Consider the following 21,375-nt stretch of genomic DNA (forward strand, 5'->3'; position numbering starts at 1 on the left):
ATGGCAAGCCAACCACTGTTCACGCCATCAAGTTTTCTCATTAATTTTGTATTACTCTGCTCTAACTTTGTAAAATGGCTCTGGAAATGGAGTTTTGAGAGAGTAAATTATTAAACACAAAAGCAATGACGAGACATCTCGTTCACTCAAAAACATTTTATTATTACGAAATAAAAATATAAAACATTAGCAAAATATACAGAATTTACATCACACCACCAACAGATCAGCTGGTGGAGGTCTAAGAGGGATCTGTCCCAGAGTAAACCTCTTTGCTGAAAACTCCCTCAGTTCATCAGGGGTGAGTTCAGTCTTTGCAGTAAAGAGGCTCTCAGCTGAGCCTGCAGCCACGCCTGTGACTGCCCCAGGCACAGTGCCCCCGAAAGCCCCACTACTGCTGGGCAGACCAAAGGTAGTACCCATGGATGGGTTAGCTGGGGCAAAACCACTGCCAAAGCTTCCAGTGGTGGAGGAAGAGAAACTGAATGCTGCAGCAGATCCAAAGACACTGGTGCTTTCTTTACTCACTGATGGACTAGCAAAGGAGAAAGATGAAGCTGAGGGAGCAGATGAAGGAGCTGTAGAACCAAAGCCTGATGACGCTTGTCCACTTCCAGCAGTGGTGTTGCCAAAGCCAGAGGGAGCGGATGGCTGGGTCCCAGTGTTTCCAAAGCCAGGGTTGGGTGAAGCAAAACTGAAGCTAGCAGAGCTTTGACTCACGGGGCCAAACCCTGGATAAAACATTGACGGTATTAGGAAAAGGATGCACTATATTTTGCTGTGCTTCAGGTAGTCTTTTTAAAATGCAGCAATTTAAAACAATGCATTTCAGATACATCCACATGACAGAATGCTAGCGTTTTTCTCACTCCTTCACCATCAGCAAAAAGCAATGCTTGACCTGCCCTGGTGACATGTCACCTCAAGGAAACTTTATATTATTAGGGGTTGGGATTATTTTGCAAAAGTTGGATGATTTATTAAATACCCATCTTAAAATATGGAGGAAGGTTACCTGATGCAAAATGTACCAAAAACTGTCATTTTGTTAACTGCTAACCCCCCCTGTACATACCCTCTGAAACTCATCACTGAAAATTTCATAAAACTTCATTATCAGCTCACCTTCATCAATGCAAAGTGTCTGTAAATTACTCTTTGGATGAATTAAATGAAGATATGAAACAATTAATCACAGCTTTGTTCAAAGACTAAGTCCTCTTGGGTCTACAAAAGCCAGCCTTTCTCCTTTTTTCCACTAAAATCCATTCACCTGCTAAGGCAACCAAAGTATTATTGCTGATTACAGAGCTAAAGAACATGGCTAATTTTACAAGAGCTCACGGTAAGAAGACTCTTCGTTCTGTTGACTATATAGGGAAACCGGAATTTTCACAGGGAAAGCTACCCACAGCAAAAAAAAAAAAAAGTGTGATAGAAAGCACAGTATTCTAGAAATGAAGCTGCACATTCACTTGCTGAACTTGCCCAGGAACACTGGCTTTTCTGTAAATTTGTGCACAATCTGCACTAGGCATACTGAATGAAGAAATCACATCCTTAAGTGTTATGGTGGATTTCTGACACTTTTTCAAACGAGGAAGCAGCAGCAAAATGCTAACTTCTTCAAAAGAGTTGAAGCATTCAACAAGCAAGCTGAGCAAGTTCTACACATTTTTTGTGAAGATCCAATTATTCACAAGAAACTTGAAGAAAGACATGGTGTGAAGATGGGCACTCGGTGGCGCAGTGGGTAGTGCTGTCGCCTCACGCCTGGGTTCGATTCCCATGCCTGTGAGAAGTTTGCATGTTCTCCCCATGTCTGCACGGGGTTTCCTCCAGGAGCTCCAGTTTCCTCCCGCAGTCCAAAGACAGGCAAGTCAGACAATAAATTGCCCCTAGATGTGAATGTGTGTGTCTGCCCTGTGATGGAGGATGTGTTTCCGTGACTGGCGGTCTGTCCGCCTTTCACCCAATGAATGCTGGGTTTGAAAATGAATGAATGAAGGGTGTGAAGATGAGCAACATGGAGTAGAAGTTTCTGAATGACCAAAGATCAACCAGAAGGATAATATGTGAAGATTTTGATGACCAGAAATACGATATACAGATGATACTTCGCTATCCTTGCCCGAAACAAGTGATCTGTTCCGTTTGAAGAAGGATCATAAGAAGTTGCCCCTGGCCTCTTACGTTATAAACCTCAGGTTGTATCTTAATAATATTACATGCAATGCGGAAGTGACATTAGACGCTTTCAACGATGCGATTGATCTCCTAATGGTCCAGTAAAATTCCCTACTGCACTTTTGCTGAGGTTCATTTAACTATAGTCCTGATGCACATTGACTCTAGATTACATTGTTATAGAATAAACGTACATTTGGCACTTTTCTTGTTTCTTATTCTGTCAATAAATGACAGAAAATGGGGGTTAGACTAAGATGTCTGGCCTAATTTTGGTATCAGACAACTTCGTGTCTAACCCTGCCCCTTAATATTATATGGCTTAAGGTAAACATGAAAAATTGTGGATGTTCAGATGATAAATGAAAAAGAGCATGCCTTTATAAAGCTTAATATAAGAATTATTCCTTAAGCTCTTGGCTCACAATACCTACCTCCTGTTTCAAATCCAGATGATGATGATGTCAATCCAGGGGTTGATGAGGGAAACCCAGAGTTTGGTGCCCCAAACCCAACAGATGGCGTCTGGGATTGAATTTGGGATGATGGTGGATTGTTCAACTCTGAAATCTATAGAATTGACAGTAAACTAATTAGCTGTAATAACTCACTGGGAATATAACTGACGTTCAAATTTTCATATTTTCAGCTTCCTCTTTTAGTAAATATGGCTATGATACTATACACATTCTATATGCACCAATATCTTGGCACCTGAGTGTATGACACTTATCATCCAAAAAAGGCAAATATTCAGTGTTTCCAACTGTCAAACAGCCAAAACCATACAATCATTCTGTCTTCTATAAACAGTTATCTCACCAGGGCAGTTCTCATGGAAGGATTCATTGCTTTTAGCTCCTGAACTCGATTCCTCCATTGATTGGCCAACTGTTGAACTGAATTAGCCTGAAACACAGACAGCAAAGTCTCACACACATCACAGTGTGGTCTGTGGAAATCAATCTCTGAACCTGTCTCTTCATCATCACAAACACTGACTTATGGTGAGACCTCAGTTTTACATCAATAGTTGTTGATTTTAAAAGATCTGCCTATAGTAACATAGACATGTATAATGAATCTAACATGTTGTTTCATGTTCACAAATAGAAGAATAATTCCACAGTGTTGCTGAAGGCATAATCAAAGACCTTCAAGCTGACAGTTAGATTCTTACATAGTTCTGCAGATCTCCAGATGCTCTACCAGTATAATATTCCAGTCTAAGTTCCTCAGGAGAGAGTTCCATGAATCCTGCAGAGAGACCAAACATAGACATGTTTTTGAAAACTCTGTATAACACAGGAGCAGTTTGACAAATTTGGTAGCTGCTGACTCCTAAAATTATGGTCCTAATAATCTGTGCAGAAATATCATCTTTTGTGATACACATAGCATAAAAGTTCCTTTGTCCTACTACTGTAACACCATTTTCTACCACACATCATGTCCTTAACACACTTGCTTGAAACAATGCAGCTATTCGAATTTGCTACATGAATTTTTGGTCCACATCATGAAGCTGTATCTCAATGTTTACTAACATGCCAATAGAACACGGGGTAAGACCTTCTCTGTGGAGAGCATCACAAACCATTACCTGAGATTGGGCCTTTGAGGACAGAGTAACAGGAAAAGGGCCACTGGCCTGATCCCTCCCAAATCTCCATGTCTTTTTGAATGGTTTCCCTGGTACAGAGGACAAGAGTTCAATTTAATGCCACTGGAAGAAAAGTTTATAACTTCTTTACAGTCACAACTGATTAACACTTACAAGAGTCTGTCGTTTTCATCTCCTCGTCCTTGATCACCTCTATCAAAGGTATTCTGGGTGTTTAAGGTAGCAAATCTGTTCTGGGTGGTGAAACTGAAGTTTGAGCTTTTATCTGTGCTGCTGTTGCCTCGGTTCCAGTCATTCCCTCCACGAGGGAAAGACGAGGGCTGGACGTAGTTTCCAGACCGTTGGGATGGATTCACCCATACCCGGTTGCCAAACCCTAAAGACAACGAGACCAATATAATTACGCATTTCAAAAACCAACTCAGTAGGCAGCTTGAAACCTCACCAGAGTGGACAGTTGGTAACAACTAAAACAATTTTAGTGACACCCTCCCAGTCAGTGGTGCCTGAAGGATTCTCTCACACTCTCCTCTCCGCACATAACTACAACCTATGCTATGATTGGTCACACCCACTGAAACTGAATGGGAGTCATTTTGGCAAAATGTGTTCTTAGGCTTTTTCTAGAACAAGAGTATTTACCTCCTTTTCCACAGAAGGAAACAGGGCTGCTAGTTCCTGAACCTCAGCGAAAAAGAGCCAAGAGTAACTATAGGCCATAAATGCCTAAAACCGAACAACCAGTATAGAGGAAGGGTCTTCAGTCAGTACAGGTATGGCAGTATTTAGGCACTACACGAGTATGACCACGACCATAAACAACAGCTGTTTCTCAAATCAGTCGGTTCAGGCTACTCAAAACTCGAAAGTTTTGACCGAATTATAATACGAATTTAGGAGTTCAAGCTTTTGCGTAAACTCTCACCCATAGCATAAATAAAGAAAACCAAACGCTTTAATATGAGATTTTACAATAATTAACTCACCTCCACCACTTCGGTTGTAGTCTCCATATCCACCTCCACCTCCGCCTCCGCCTCCACTTCCACCTCCACCTCCACCTCCTCTTCCACCTCTTGGATGTTCATTCCAACATTTCTCTCCGTACCGACACCGACCTTGTAGAAAGAAACTGCATATAGTCATTTTAGAAACAAAAAAGGTAACGCCGGCAAGTTGTATCGAGTTCAACTCTCGATTTTTCGGGAGACAGAGGCTGATGGTTGATGGAAATCACAAGGCCCCATGTTCAGGATGGTACTTCCTGCTGTGAAGCTTTCGATAGTAACAGTACACTTAAAAGTTAACAAAATACAAGTCAAAGCCAGAATAGTCCATGAATTAGTGCACATTATACGTTGTGTGGCTACATGGCAGGGTTATCGACGGCATTTTGGAACTATCTTTAGTATTTAATGCAAATTCAATAGGATGTGATGTTCACTGTTAGTTATGAAAGTCCATTGTGAATCAGATTTTGTAGCTCTAATTGAAAACAACATTAGATGAGGGATAGGTCGACGAACTAAAAAATCTCTCAACGATTATCATTTAACTTAATATAACACTCCTAATACTATTTAAGTAAGATCTACATCACATCGAGAATACTTCATAAAGCATATAAAACGGGAAAAACAGACAATTTTGGGCAGGTTTAGTGAAGGGTCTTTTATTTTGTACAAATCAACTGTTCCAAAATTATTTCCGGCTAGCACCTATCATTGACTTAGCAAAATACGCAGTTTCTTCAGCGGCTATTACCAAGAAATATTGGACCTTCGGACGTTGGGGTGGTCCATTCAATTCAATGGAGCTTTCTGTAGCATTCTGAGGAACCGTATAATAAAATGATTTAGGTCAGGGTTTGGGTAGGTGGAGCTGATTTCAGAGCAGCAAGAGTCCGTGGGTTTCCTTATTATGTGTCGTGTTACTAAACACAGCAACTGTAGAGCGTTCCAGGCAAGTGAGCAATAGCGGCACATGACATGAGATGATAGGTGGACCAGTCCTTGTTCTAAGTGAATACTCTGCCCATTATTCTGACGTCCTAAACCGTATAAATATGTAGTATGCACATATGTTTTCTTCTGATGTGCTCTACATATTTCAGGTTCTCTAGAAGCTTGACTATAGTGTAAAAGCGATTGATGTTTTCTATTTGGCCTTAATAATTGTTAACACATAAAGCTCCTCCTCTTCAAAACTCTCATATTCTTTATGACTGACAGTTACTTGTTATGATTTTTGCTCTTATTGCATATGATGTGCTAGTGCTGTATTCACATGTTGCTGCAGCAGCCATACGTATCTCATCCATCCCACTCATTCACTGGAGCACTTTAACTGGAGGTATCCAAATTAAGCCATGGTATGGGGACAGGGTGGAGGGCGTGGAGAAGCCATATGTTTTTAAGTTGCCTTTTTTGTTTTCTTTGCTCATGACTTATTATTCTGCTGGAACAGCTTTTTGAGTTGTGACCACAACACAATAAATGCATTGTACTCTTTGCCACAAAATATGTCACGTGCATGTTTCCTGAACTCATGGCTAAGATTAGTTCGTTGTGGTGGGATAGATACCCATGGATATCTAATCTTATCTAATATCTAAGTTAATTATCAAAGAACTTCAACAACACCCTACTGAGAGTACCCTTTACGAAAAATGGAAATGATTGACGCGATTTCGTTTTAGTTTCTGAGTTGGGAGATATGTCGACATTCTCCGGTCACCAGCAATGAGCACTGGTGTATTCTACGTATACCTCCTGAGACACAATCCCAAAATGAAAATTCCAGAGCTGGGAAACTTGTTAGGATCATACACGGCCATACAGGTATCATTAAAATCACGCAACCAGTCATAACTAGTGTTCCCTATGGTACCCAAGGGGAACGCTATTTACACCAAACAATGCCTGCTCAGTTCTAAAAGTGGTGGGCTACTCATTTACACTACGTACACCGTTTTTGACGTGATCACAAAAACTACCATTAAGTTATTAAATCGTGGCAACGAATTAGGGAACGCACCTTTTAAAAAATGGGACAATAAAAAATAGTGGTGTGGTCTTGGCCACGAGATTACATTTTGATCCCATGGTGCGCATTTTCCACGACTTTTAATGTCTCTCCCTCTATTGTTCTATGGGAATAGCCTAATTAACTGCCTCTGTGATAGCCAAAATCACATGTGAATCACTTGTATCTGTCAAGCGCCGCGTAGTCTGTTTACATATCACATATTTGTAGACCACGCATACCTGAAAAGCTAACTTACTGTTCTTAACGTCTTCTTTTTCTATGCATATTTCCTACAACTTTCAATCTAGGACGACTGCTCTTTGCATGTGTGTCCCAAAGACCTGCGCTCACACCTTCTCACTCATTATTTTAGTACCTGCAAGTTGATGATGTCACAGTTTCACAATTCCCAATCCATTGTTAAACTGGTTTAAACAGTGTATACAGCTATAATTTAACATACTAGCATTCTAACTGGCCGACAGACTTCTCGATATCCAAACCCCTCTTCTTTGTTATTGCATTCACACCGAAACTGCGAAGATTCAATCTGTTTTAAAAGTGAGTCTAATACCTTTCTGCTTTAGGATGAATTATCATTTAAACCCAGCAATTTTAGACATACAGTTTGGAGTAAATGAGGGATTCAGGAGATGACGTTTAGCAATCGATGATTGTGAATAATACAGCATGTGAGCAACTTAAAAGTTTATCAAACGTTTCACTCTTCGCAGTGTTATTTATGTTGTATTTATTGTTTACATTCATAAAATGTTTAAACCACTAACACCAGTAGGCAATAAATGTCACCCAGTACAGCAGACAAGAAATATACTGCATGCAAACACGTTTGCCACTCACTACTTACAGGCACACATTTTCCAAGGACTGAGGTGAAAAAGTGTACAATGGACTCTGTCAATTGGTCTTGTGAGTTGCTTGAAGGCGAGCTGAAATCGATCAAAATGCGTTACCAAGGTAACAATAAACCAGAGACGGTATTACATGGAACTACAAAAAATAAACAACTAGGCTGTCGGTTCTAGTCTCCTCCACTTTCTTCTTAACTAAGCCAGCCATTCCTCCCTTTGTACACCTCCACTTTTCAATCGTTATTTTTTAAAATAATAAAAAAAATTAGTATCAATGAACACTGGGTAACAGAAATGTGTGTCCGTATGTGTGCGCGTGCGTGTGAGTGTGCTTGCGCGTGTATGTGTGTGCATAGCCGTGCGTGCATCATGTTGTGTATGCATGTTGTGTGTGCGTGTGTGTGAGATTTCTGTGTTGAAAGGATGTGCTATGTGCTTGAACTTCTTCACAGTGAAGGAGGTGGAGAGAGAAAGAGGGAGAGAGAGGGGTAGAGAGGTGGAGGGAGAGAGAGAGAGAGAGAGAGAGAGAGGCAGAAACAGATAGAGAGAAGAGAGATAGAGAGGGTGGCGGGTGTGTCTTGCTCCTTCCCCTTCAGCATGCCATGGGTGGGTGTTTCTGGCTCCTGCACAGTATGGGTTCTCTCCATCTTCTTCTACAAAAGGTAAGAAAGACATCTAAAACAAAAAGCTGAAGATATTACAGAAATCCTCAGATCTCTGCACTGACTACCAGTACCTAAACTCAACTTGAAAATATTCTTGTTTGTCTACAAAACACTAAATGGTTCAGTTGAAAAAACTACATCCAATAGTGTTTTAGCTAGAATTGCAATAAATTCATGAAAACAAACTTGCCTGACCTTTTCTAAGAAGCCTTCTCTAGTTTGGCCCAGACTTCTTTCTCAGTCCTTCTTGACTTCTTGATCCTATGGTAAGTCTCCCTCCACTTTCTGCGATGTCTGCGCTTTTCTCTCCAGGCGAGGTCATTGATGTATTTCTTCCTGCCTGACTCTAGGTCCTTCCTGTATTTATCACGTTCCTTCTCTAAATACTTCTCTCTCCTCTCTGGACCGCTGCTTTTCTGCTTTTCTGCTCCCTGTAAATATGGTATTCTCATTGTAAAACTGATCTTAAATGTCAACAACTTTGGTAATTTCAGGTGTACAACATAAAAATCAGGTGAATAGTATTATATCAACTAATATTCACACTAATAAATCAATTAACCAGAGGACGCCACTCAGTCCTGTTGCTGTTACTCAGTCCTGTTACTCTTTATTTGAGTAACTTGACTGAAAGTAACAGGACTGAGTTTTTAGCATAGAAGTGTCAGAGAGGTTAGAGTGCGTGATTATTATACGATGATTACAGAGTATTGGGTGACTACGGTGGGCGTTTGGCTATGTATTATTTCCTGTTTCTTCAAATCCAGGTGCAACATCCTGCTGCTAAATCCATGGTTCAGATCAGCCGCACACAGGTCGAGGAGGTGGGAGATGGTACAACTTTGGTCATTATACTGGGTGAGTGGACTGTCACTCCATGTGTGATGAATGTGTTATGTTGGTAGCCTCTGTCCATTTTACTTATTCATTCAGCAAGGTCTGCCTAAATTACCACTGTTAATGGTTGTTTTATACACTATTCAATCTATAAATCTGTGTTTAGACTTAGAAAATAGTAAAGAGCTTTCTGACTAACACTCCCTTACCCTTTCCTGTGTCTCTATTTCTGCTTGTAGCTGGTGAGATGCTCTGTGTGGCAGAGCAGTTTCTGAAGCAGCAGATGATGTCAAGATGTGCGCCAAAGTGGAAAAGGCACTCGCTGCATCAAGAGGTTTTTCCATTTAATCTTATATGGGATGAGTTGATCTTCATAGTGTCAGATGAATCTGTGTGTTCTGTTTTGGCTTGACATATTATGCATCTTTTAGTTTTATCTTTTTAAATGTCATTTACAACTTAGCTTCTTTTTATCCTGGCTTTATGAAAATAATTTAAATCTTCACAGTGGCCATTTACTTATAACCTTTGTTTAATGCATGTAATATGTATGTGGCTTGCAGGTGATATCATTGAGGACTCTTGTGTGCTGAGAGGTATGATTGTGAACAAAGACATGACACACTTACATATGCATAGATTCATATGTATTGGGCTGTTAGACTGTTCTGTGTCTTGTGTTCTCTCTAATACAAGAAAGGAGAAAGCTGCACAGACACACACATATGAGATTCAATGCAAGTATTGTCAGGTATTATTATTTAAATGTTCATGTTTATATTTCTCTACGGACTCTCCTAAAAAAGAGAATTTTATAAAGTGCTGTCCATTTAAGCTGTGTTCCATGGTATAAGGAAAATAAGGTGTGCCTCTAATTCTAATTAAAAATAAATAAATATTGACTGGAGCTGTCTCTCTGTAGAAGGCACATAGAGATAGCTCATGCAGAGGACTTCGCCCTGATCCTGCAGATGGAGGAGGGGTATATTCACCAGATCAGGACATCATCCGCCTCCAGCCTGACGTGGTGTTCACAGAGAAAGGTATCTCAGGTGTAACTCTATCATCTGTCTCTTCAATACACACACACACACAAATGCACAAACACATTCACTCTCACTCAGTGCAAAGCTCAGTCTTAATGAAGATTTTACCAAGAAACACAACAAGACAGATTTTTAATAGTCTCTTAACTCTTTTTTTAAAGGACAACATAACAGCAATCCACTGGGTCAGCAAAACAGACAACAATCGCATGGCCAGGTCAGTTAACTTTTCCAGGGTCATATACTGTCACTGAAGCCAGCAGGCTATTTTACCATTACGACATCCTAGCGGTGAGACAGGGCAAAGGCAGAGGATGCATAGAAAGAGGAGACGGAAGTTAAAATGTTTTGTGTCCTGGCCTTTATTGAATTCATTAAAAAAATCAATATTCCAATTACTACAGAATTCATTTTACTAATAATTCATTAGACTAATAATATTTTACTGAGTTTCAATTCCCTATTAGTTAATTCTCTGTATCAGTCAGAACCCATCATTTTATGTCCTCTTACTCTCTCTTTGTCTGTCTCCCTCAGGAGGTGGAGAGGAGTCCGCAGGATGCCATGCAGGTGTGTTGTAATGTACTGCTGGAGCCATGTCTGGTGCTGGGTGGAGGGGCAGTGGAGATGGATGTCTCCCAGAGACTGACCTTGTAGGTCTCTGGGACGCCCGGAAGGTTGCATACCTTCACGGCGGTGGAGCCATGGCCATACCATGCTCTAGCTCAAACCCCGGAGGTCATTCCTCGCGCCCTCATCCAAAACTGCGGAGCCAACACCATCTGTATGCTCACCTCCCTCAGAGTAAGAGAACGAGCGTGTGAACGATTGGGTACACTCATGTGCACAATGATAGTGTAATAATTCAATTATAGATTACAATATTCATGCCACCTTGAAAGAAATAAAACTGAACTTTTTTCCTGGAATAAGCTGCCTCTTCAGGCTAACTGTCGATCCTGACAAATTTAGCATCATAAATAAAGTTGATTTCCTGGTGTACTTGTACAGCAGGAGGATTCTGTAAATGTTTAAGGATTGCATCTATGCCTATATGTTTAAAACCAGTCCTTATGCTATCTAAATTTCTCCTCTTCCCTCCAGGCTAAACAGTCACAGGAGAATAACCCATCATGGTGTGTAAATGGAGAAAGCGGCAAACTGGCAGACATGGCAGAATTGGGCATTTGGGAACCAGTGGTTGTAAAGGCCAGACCTACAAGACTGCAGTACAGGTGCCTCTCTACTTGGTGATCCTTTAAATACACTTTTCCGTTCCTAATGTTCAAAATCAGTAATTATTTCATATCAGCATATCTCAGTTCATGTTTGTGCCAGTCAGTCTTTGACTCATTGTTTCTTTTTGCCCCCTCTCTCTCAGACGGCCATTCTACTCCTGCGCACTGATGACATCACGTCAGGTCATAAAGAAAAGGGAGAGGAGCAGACTGGAAAGCTGAATGCTGAGTCAAATGAAAGTGGAGAGAAAAGAGATAAATAGAATAAGAGTCAGAATAAAGGAGGGACAAATCTGTAAAATGCCTTTTCAAATTGTTTCTGTCTGAACAGCTTTCAGGATCATAAGCAGAGTGACCACTTTTCATGCTATCAGTCAGATGTTAGTGCCTCACTGGAATTTGCACTGTGTGTTGTAGTGAGGTCAGTCTCACTGTGGTATCCTTACTGTAAAGTTGGTTTTGTAGTGTAAACAGTATTGCACTGAATTTTGTACATGTGTTTTAATGCTCACAGTCATATGCTGTGGAAGAGATCACTGAAAGAGCTTTTATCAATGACTTATTGGCACTGGGACCACAGAGCATGACACAGAAACACAATGTTGTATTTATACTGCACTATGTACTCTGCACTGTAATATCAGTAGTCAACATAGTATCTGAGTCCTTAGAGCTTATCATTTTGAAAATGAGAGAATTGGTTCTGCAATCTCTTATGTCATTTTGTTCACCACCTGAAATTCTCTCTTCTTCCTCTACATTCATCATCAGCTGAAATCAGCCCTTTTATCTGTTAGTATGGCTCCTGTAAGTAAGGAAGTGAGTGAGTGGATCAGTTCAGGTATGGATCAGTCTTGCATATTGCTCTTTGCCTTAAAACTTACAGGGACTACATCTGTGAGTTTGACAAAGGAATTGACTGAACTGACATGGTAAAATCCAAATTCAGTTGAAGGGGTGCTCCGGTGAACTGAGAAGTAGTTGTTCATGTAAAAACCCAAAGGTAATCTAATGTCTGGAGTTATAAATGAACTGAATTATGGAAGAAAAACGCCAAGCAGGCTTTGGATCATCATGCTGTTTTTGTTTCCTCTTGGCTATACTGACAACATACCCTCTGTTTGAAAGAAGCCTAGGGGCACAGGTATAGTCAACACATAAATCGCAAAATAATATACAAGACTTAGCATTAAAGTGAATTAATTTATGCGACTGAAAGGGTGTAAAAAAGGTTGGGGGCCAAATGCTTACATGAATTTGCAGATAAACGCATGCTAGTATACATATAACACACAAAATGCAGCAATTATAATGGTAAATATGTTCATGTATGTTACGTATGTACAACATCAACAGTACATTATACAAGATTAAATCCTATGAATTAAAATTGATAGATAAAAGTTCTATGTGCAAGAAAATGTGTCGTTTTCAATTGAACTCAGCGACCGATTTTAGGTGACCAATGAACTTAAGCATAGCGACTCGCCTATAACTTATCGCTCTGATTTCCGACCAATGCAATGCTGCACCAACAGCAAACGCCAGTGACATCACATAGCCAGACATCAGTTCAGGTATCTTAAACCAATCAGAGGGCCAGATTGCAGATGCGGAACATGGAGTTATTTGATGGACACACAAGGACAGCCCATGGAATCCCGTATAATGTCAGGCGGGGGAGGGCACAATTCATGTTTTACAGGTATAGAAATAGAGTTTTGACAGGTCCAAGAAATTTACCACCGAGTGTCTCATGAAATAGCTAGTGAGTGACCACAAATCGGTGGTTTGTAAAACGTATTTATCGAGGGTGGAATACCTGAGTTTTTTCTTTGCATTTTCAGTTAGCATTAAGTGATTAAACTAGCAGCTGAAAGTCTCTTCAAGAAGCCGGACTAATTGGGTGAATTACCAACACAGACGTGAAAATGACTATTTTTGAAACCAGCAGCCAACTCATTGAGAGTACAGTGGGGAAGATGAGCGACAATTTGACATCAATGGTTCTTGCAACGTCTGTGTTTACACTCACTCTTGGATATTTATCTAAACTGGTGTTCAAGCAGTACCAGTCGTCCGAGAAAGATGCTGTGAGTATTCCCCTTATGCCGACACATAGGAGATAATGATATTTTAATTGCATGTAATTGTAGGATAATTACATTTGTTCTTCTGGTGATGTTTTCCGATAGAAATACCCTCCTTACATCCCATCAAGCATCCCTTTCCTTGGACACGCAATAGCTTTTGGAAAAAGCCCTATCGAGTTCTTGGAAAATGCATACGAGAAGGCAAGTGTTCAGAAGTTGAACGTTAGCCTACACTTTAATATCGGGCATATGCGAGTTGCACTCTTGAAACTGCACTCGTCGAACAATGTGAGCCTAAGTGATGAAATATAATTTAAGTTTCTTTAAATTGTTCTCCTCTGCAGTACGGCCCTGTGTTCAGCTTTACAATGGTGGGCAAGACTTTTACCTATTTGTTGGGCAGTGACGCCGCAGCCTTGATGTTCAACAGTAAGAACGAGGACCTTAATGCAGAGGACGTCTACTCAAGACTGACTACACCAGTCTTTGGCAAGGGTGTTGCCTATGACGTTCCGAACCCGGTGAGTTCCCATTTGAAAGAGGTCATTGGTATTTGAGTCACAAAACAATAAACAACTTTAAGCAAATCTCGCAGCCACAGGAAGACAAAACAAGAACAATAACAACAAGAAAACAAATCAAACTTATTTGTAGAGATTTAAAGGTCTACCAGCCTGTGCTCTGTGGAAAAAAGGACGTTTCTTTTTAAGTTTAGCAGTGATTTTTACACCCTGTAAGAAAGGCTAGAGGTGGATCTTAGTCTGTTTTCGTGTGGTTGTGTTTGCAGATATTTCTGGAGCAGAAGAAAATGTTGAAGACAGGGCTGAACATTGCCCATTTCAAACAGCATGTTCAGATCATTGAGGAGGAGACTAGGGAATACTTCAACCGATGGGGAGACAGTGGAGAAAGAAGTAAGGGACACCGATGCTGTTTAAATGAAAGTTACAGGTTTTGCAATTGTAGTTGATTCCCTTTCTTGCTTTGTTCCTACATATGAGATCTGTGTAATTTATGGGTCCCTGTTTTCTTTACACTGTATTATCTCAGTCTATTTGAGGAAGTTTCTGCATAGCCGTCTCAATGTAATCTCCCTCTCCTCTCACCTGTTCCCCCGTTTCAGACCTGTTTGAGGCTCTGTCTGAGCTGATCATTCTAACGGCTAGTCGCTGTCTCCATGGGAAGGAGATCCGTAGCATGCTGGATGAGAAGGTAGCCCAACTTTATGCGGATCTGGATGGAGGCTTCACTCACGCTGCGTGGCTTCTCCCTGGTTGGCTACCTCTTCCAAGCTTCAGGTAAAATAGATCAGTGCCGAACCAAGTCGTTTGCTATAGACTGAGTGGATGACTGCTTTGGTATTATTGTGACTGCTGAGGGAGCAGGTTGCTTTTGCACTAGTTTATAAACAAATAAGCATAAATGATATTTTGAATGAACTAATATACATGAAAATAAAATATACTTTGCAAAATGGTCATCACTTTGTGATGTCATTATATAAGACATGAGAGAATTTTTATTGACAGGAAGAGGGACCAGGCACACAGAGAAATCAAAAACATCTTCTACAAAGTCATTCAGAAGCGCAGAGAGGCTACAGAGAAGGATGATGACATACTGCAAACCCTCATCGATGCCACCTACAAGTAAGTGACCTCTGAGTGGAAACTCAGTTCTGCAGTTTATAGGCGCACACACAGCAGTACTCTGATTCAGAACACAGCATATTACTTAAGAAAGTAAAGGCAAAAGAGTTACCCCACTTGTAGTGTGTGTATGTAACAGCATACAAGAGAAGATGTATTATGAAGATGTTTAATGTCACTCTTAAGGATATGAAGCTCAAACAGTTGTGTCTCCCTTGTCTGACAGGGATGGTCGTCCCCTGACTGATGATGAGATTGCTGGCATGCTGATTGGCTTGCTCCTTGCTGGCCAGCACACGTCCTCCACTACCAGTGCGTGGCTGGGCTTCTTCCTGGCACGGGATAAGGCTGTCCAGGACCGCTGCTACGCTGAGCAGAAGGCTGTGTGTGGTGATGACCTGCCTGCTCTGCACTATGACCAGGTCAGCCACATAAACCTTCCACTACTGCAAACAGTGCAAATATTCGTGTTGGAGTGTTAACAGTATCTGTGCTTTGTCAAGACAACAATGGTGTGAGCTTTTCCCGCTTGAATAAATGAAAGCGCTGGCTGTTTCTCTTGTGATTTCTGTGCAGTTTGCCCTTAACATTGTGTCATCTGACGAAATGACGCGTGTATCGTATTACCCATATTATCAAATGGGTATTTTTTTTTACATTGTGGAAATTTTCTACTTTGATATAGCTGAAGGACCTGAACATGTTGGATCGCTGCTTGAAAGAAACTCTTAGACTCCGCCCACCAATCATGACGATGATGAGAATGGCAAAATCTCCTCAGGTATGAGAACAGGCTTCAAATATTCTTTATTGATTCCAGTTCATTTTATACCTTTGACATGTGTCTGTGAGGTTATATTCTTATTTCATAAAATTCTGCTGTCGGGAAAGCAGTTGAGTCACAGAGTGTTTATTAATTCCATAATTCCAAAATCGCCTTTAATGCTGTCCCTGTTTTATTACAGAAAGTTGCAGGTTACACCATCCCAGCTGGCCATCAGGTTTGTGTGTCTCCCACTGTAAACCACCGTCTTCAGGACACATGGACAGAGCGTTTGGACTTCAAACCTGACCGGTACCTCAATGAAAACCCAGCTGCAGGAGAGAAATTTGCCTATGTCCCATTCGGAGCAGGTGAGCATTCAGCAATTGAAAGATTTTATGAAATGGTCCAGTCATTTACTGCAGTGTCAGGGGCGGAAAACATTGTTTGAAATTTTACCCGTGATTTTTCCACGAACTGATCATTGTTTTTTTTTTTTTCTCCCATAGGCCGTCATCGCTGCATCGGTGAGAACTTTGCGTACGCTCAGATCAAGACGATTTGGTCAGTCATGCTGCGACTGTATGAATTTGACTTGGTGGATGGATACTTCCCTACAGTGAACTACACTACGATGATTCACACTCCAAACAACCCAGTCATCAGATACAAACGGAGGAAACACTGAGCTGAATTTGTCCCAGAGTTAGTCCTGTCCCTGCCCTGGATTTTGATTGGCTAACATAAGGATCAGGCCAGTATATTTTGGATCCTTGATCCAAGCTGAGGGGCAGCCAATTTTTCTTGATACAAAAATCACACCCAGCTCTTAATACTTGCAGTGCTTAGCCTACAGAATATAGAGATAATTAATTTTTCTTTCACGGAGCATTCAGAACAGTCACAAATGTAACATGAATGTCATATAATAGCTAAAGATGTCAATTATAAAATGTCAATTCTTTGACAAGCCTCTTCAGGAGAGTGAGGAAATTTCTCAGTTTGAGCTCCAAAGTGACACTATTAGAGCCATAGATGTTCTGTTGTATATGTTATACTTGTGGAAAGTACAGCGTAATGCATGTTTTGGACCCATTCCATAAAATGTTAACAAACATGCTTTTACTTGAATCCAGGGCAATGTAATGTAATCCAGTGAGCAGAAAATGAGTGACTGTCTGGATTAAAGCCCACACACTACAGTTAAGTCATGCTTGTGCTGTTCCCACTGTATATTTTCTGTGTGTAATGAAATGTATATTTTTGTATTTCTCTGCAATGAAACAAAATATTTGTTCTCTGAAAGAACTGTCCGTGAATGATGTTCCAAGGCTTTACAATAACATCGTTTAAGACATCTATAATTTGTAACGAATAAACATCAAGTCTTTTGTAAAATAAAGGTTACTGTGAATAACTTCATGAATAGAAAGTTCCAGAAGATTACCACTTATTTTGTCCAGCACTAGATGGCGCACTAGTTACCAAAACCTACTTCATTACTGTTCCACCTGTTCTGTTATCAGATATCTTGTTTTTCCACTGAGAGAGAGAGAGAGAAAAGACACTGAGAAAAGCTAAAGGGGTGTTCAGCTTTTATGTGGAATGTCCCCTGTAGCACATTTAACTTTTTGTCTCCAGACGTGTTTTTAAGGCACGTTGAAGTTTGGTCCCTGGAATGCCTGTGTAAAATGAACCACTCTGACTGCCTTAACTACTGTAACACTCTGAACTGTGATTTGAGTTTTGGCACCTTGTGTTGAACTACTGAACAGCGCTCACATCACATTAGGGATACTGCTTAAAAATATCAAATATATGCTCTTTGGAACCATTTTATTTAAATGTATGCTTTCATTAATAAAAAGCTTTTGAGGATAAAAAGATTTGTATTGGAACTATTTCAATTTGATTGTAGTTCATAGTCTACAATTTCTTGAATACAAATCAAACAAAAACAGATTTCAAATGTTATATTAATCTTTATTTCAGTTTTGCCAAAATACCCATAAAATTCAAAGCTCCTACCTTTACAAAAATATGTCTTCTACAAATGTCCTCTGGTTGTCTGTCCATGAAACCAAGCTAATAAAACACAGTGTAGTGTATAACTCTATACTTAGGATATAGCGACACGTTACCTTTCATAGGTCATTTATAAATGCTGTGTCGGGCGTCATAAATACTGGCATAATACATTAGGATGGTGCTAGTTCATTGTGAGCCAATTTCTGAAACGTGGCATTAAAAAGTGGATTTGACAAAAGATCACAACTTGTGCTGGTGCCCATTTGCTCCTTAATTATGGTAAAAAAGTTTATGCCAGATGCTATGACACCTTTTCCAGCTTTTATGAAGTACCGATAAAAGGTAAGGTATCACTGCATACAGTAAAGTGTCACCATGTATCCAATAGCAGCCTCCTCAATGACAACATCCCCCTACAGTTTCCTCCACCCAACACAAATACATACACAGTATAAATTAATCAACTTAAATTAGCATTCCACAAATATACATTTAGAACATGATTGAATTCATTCACAACAAATAAGCAGACCTAATTTACAGACGTAGAAGCGGTTTTCAAATGCCGGCAATGAAAAGCCAAGTATGAGATGTTACACACACACAAAAAATGTTTTTGGTCCCACAAATATACATATTATGAGTATACAAAAACACAGCAGCTCAGCACAAGAAAAGGCAACTGAGTTTTTTTTTTTTCTTCAAGCCAAGTTCAAATGTAAATAAAGATTTTTATCTCCTCATTCCAAAGTGCAATTGAGCATACGAAGATGAACCTGTGTAAAAGAGTATTTTATTTAGTTTCTGATGCTGCAACGAAAACAAACAATCTTTCACTGCTATGACTGCATCTTCTGAAAATATTCTTTATGCTTCAAATGCACTGAGTTTTCAAAAAGCTATCAATACAATTAATACAAAGCTCAAATTAATACAATTAAAACAATTGAGAATGTTGAAAATGATTTTAAGACAATGAAGCAATATTATCAGGAGACACAAACACATATCAGACACGGTTAAAGCATTTTTTTCCTGTCTATTACAACGTAAAACGCAGCGTTCTTGTTCTTACTCTATTACAGTATCTTACATCTAGAAAACACCACATGAGAGGTGTCGCTTTGTTCTCCTTTACTTACTGTAGCCTAAACTGAGACTCACCTGATTGCACACTCCCCAGTCTCCTCTGTAGAGCCTCTAGGCGGGATATGTAGTCAGTAAGTGCACGGTCAGGATCGTAGTTCTGCAGATGGGAGCATGTTAGTGCCCCGTGTTCTCCAGCAATGCCGTGAAACCTAATCACAGACACACAAACACACCAAGTTTAATCGAATACTTTTATCTGTTAGATATCTACTAGATATTCATATGATACCTTTGTTCTGGTTGGCTGTACCTGTGTTGGCCAGAATGGCCAGACCGTGGAGAGTCTCGGCCGGTGCGGCCCCGACTGGTTCCCCTTCTCTCTCCATACACCTCCACAGTGCCAGGATGGAGGTACGGAGAATCATTCCTCCCTTCACTCCCTACAAATCAAAGGGCAAGTGTAAACAACAATCTATCACCAATATTTTTATCTACACCAGAGCTATTCAATCACAAATTCAAATGGGTCAGATTTCAAAACGAGTCCATGTTCAAGGGCCAGAATGTTTTGGCAACAATGTTTATATTTATTTAATCAACTTTGTGTGGTTAGCAAGATGTTTACAGTGCAGTAAATTAGAGTGATATGGTAAAATGTCCCAGTGTCTGTATGTTTCAGTACTCAGGGAATGCCTTTCGTCCAATCAAACTACTTGACCACTAAATAACTGTTGTTTGATTTGAATTTGACCACGATTGCCTCTTTGCCATTAGAGGTCACTCTTGAGCCAGATTTGACTTGTGGGCTGAAATTGCATAGGTCTTTTCTACAGTATCCAGCATTGTGAAGGCCTGAGTGAGTAAATACCTAAGATATAATCACCTGTGATTTGGCCGATTCCATTTCTGTTCACGCTCGGTGAGGTGACGGACCCTACCCCTGCGGCTCTCTGCCATCTCCTCACCAAGAATCTCATTCTGCAACAACACCCACACAGACCAACACAGAACGTCAGATAAAGAGTGGCCACATTCATGCATGTTTAAGCACAGCTGTAGAGAGCGCAGCACCAATACGAACCTGGAGAGGGCGATGGAGACCCTGACCGCTGAACGGAAACGCGTGAAGCCTCTACGCCTTTTGCTTAGGGACTCCAGGGAAGCGTGCGAGGGCCGTCCCCCCATTCTGGCAATAAGAGACAACGTGGCCTCCTCACACTCCTGGAAGCCACCCAGTAACAGCAGCAAATACTTCTTCTGATAGATCAGCGCTTTCCGGAAACTCTCAGACCGCAGGTACTTCCCATAGATCCTCTAAAAACATAATAAGGAAAAGAGCTTAGAAAGAAGCTTAGAAAGAAGCTTAGAAAGACGCTTAGTCCTTTACTCTGAAATCTATACAAATAGACCTGCTACATTTGATCGCAGTTGTATTTGTGTCACGGATTCACAAATAATGAAAACTAATCACTCTCTCCTGCTCTCTAACTAATGGGGTCTTTGCGCTCACCTTCAGTGCAGCGTTGTCAGCATCAGGGCCAGTCAGGTCTCTGAGGGTGTCGGTGCGGAGCTCTGATCTGAGATGGGTTAACTCAGCCTCAGCGTGTCGCAGGGCTTTCTCCAGTCGGCTCCTCTCCCTGTTCCAGGCCTCCCGCTCACTGGAGAACTGCACTATTTCCTGACTGTTTGAGCTTTTCCTGCTCCACTGCACAGAACAGAAACCAAGCAAACCAAAGTTAATTACCAACAGACCACCACCGTGTGTGTGGCATCACAAGGACGCCATGTTTAGTGTCTTAGTCTGACAGAGAGAACTTGATAGCTCAGAGAGTCTGGCCTTACTGTCACATTATGCCGCGGTTGTGGTGGTGGAAACAAACACGTCTGGGATTGAGTTGAATTATTGGTGCATGACAAAATACACAGCAGAATGACAGGCTGTGTCCCACTACACAATGCTGATCATAGTTCTCTCTCTAACTTTCCCCCTCAAATTTTAAAAGACTTCTAACACCCTTTTTCCCCAATTTGGAATCAAGCTCTTGTACCGTCTTCAGTCCCCACCGTGGACCGAAGGTTTAAGACCCCCACCAGTGCCATTCCAAGACGGTGAGGACTAGTACACGCATCTCATGAAATAATGCTAAGCCAGCTCCCTCTTTGTTCTGCCTGCCCATGAGATATGAACTCATAACCCCAGGACGGCAAGTGGAACTGATGCATCCAGTTAATTTTGCCAAAGCCTGAGCTATAGCCA

The 21,375-nt window shown here is 40.8% G+C and overlaps 3 protein-coding genes and 1 pseudogene across 3 annotated transcripts in view; 2 read left to right on the forward strand and 2 right to left on the reverse strand.

Moving 5' to 3' along the window:
* Nucleotides 1-195: 195 nt before the first annotated feature.
* Nucleotides 196-4,975, reverse strand: nup42 (nucleoporin 42). Its single transcript, XM_030789226.1, has 7 exons — nucleotides 4,798-4,975; nucleotides 3,965-4,187; nucleotides 3,791-3,879; nucleotides 3,368-3,444; nucleotides 3,010-3,096; nucleotides 2,622-2,757; nucleotides 196-731 (listed from the first exon to the last, which is right to left on the reverse strand). The coding sequence occupies exons 1-7, from the start codon at nucleotides 4,955-4,957 to the stop codon at nucleotides 211-213; spliced, it is 1,293 nt and encodes a 430-aa protein (XP_030645086.1). The 5' UTR covers nucleotides 4,958-4,975; the 3' UTR covers nucleotides 196-210.
* A 4,191-nt stretch (nucleotides 4,976-9,166) lies between these two features.
* On the forward strand, nucleotides 9,167-11,759 carry LOC115824740 (T-complex protein 1 subunit gamma-like; annotated as a pseudogene).
* A 1,444-nt stretch (nucleotides 11,760-13,203) lies between these two features.
* On the forward strand, nucleotides 13,204-17,419 carry cyp51 (cytochrome P450, family 51). Its single transcript, XM_030788703.1, has 10 exons — nucleotides 13,204-13,589; nucleotides 13,692-13,790; nucleotides 13,934-14,110; nucleotides 14,377-14,503; nucleotides 14,713-14,887; nucleotides 15,119-15,238; nucleotides 15,465-15,660; nucleotides 15,924-16,019; nucleotides 16,204-16,372; nucleotides 16,511-17,419. Exons 1-10 carry the CDS (start codon nucleotides 13,428-13,430, stop codon nucleotides 16,687-16,689), a joined length of 1,500 nt encoding a protein of 499 aa, XP_030644563.1. The 5' UTR covers nucleotides 13,204-13,427; the 3' UTR covers nucleotides 16,690-17,419.
* A 1,302-nt stretch (nucleotides 17,420-18,721) lies between these two features.
* Nucleotides 18,722-21,375, reverse strand: part of akap9 (A kinase (PRKA) anchor protein 9) — a 58,059-nt gene continuing 55,405 nt past the window's right edge. Inside the window, exons 56-61 of the mRNA XM_030788496.1 lie at nucleotides 20,629-20,823; nucleotides 20,200-20,432; nucleotides 20,002-20,096; nucleotides 19,429-19,558; nucleotides 19,194-19,327; nucleotides 18,722-18,805 (exon numbers count right to left, since the gene is read on the reverse strand). Coding sequence (XP_030644356.1) covers nucleotides 18,762-18,805; nucleotides 19,194-19,327; nucleotides 19,429-19,558; nucleotides 20,002-20,096; nucleotides 20,200-20,432; nucleotides 20,629-20,823 — 831 coding nt within the window. The 3' untranslated portion in view covers nucleotides 18,722-18,761. The remainder of the gene's footprint in view (nucleotides 18,806-19,193; nucleotides 19,328-19,428; nucleotides 19,559-20,001; nucleotides 20,097-20,199; nucleotides 20,433-20,628; nucleotides 20,824-21,375) is intronic.

This window comes from Chanos chanos, chromosome 12 (assembly GCF_902362185.1).
Source record: "Chanos chanos chromosome 12, fChaCha1.1, whole genome shotgun sequence".
NCBI classification, from domain to species: domain Eukaryota; kingdom Metazoa; phylum Chordata; class Actinopteri; order Gonorynchiformes; family Chanidae; genus Chanos; species Chanos chanos.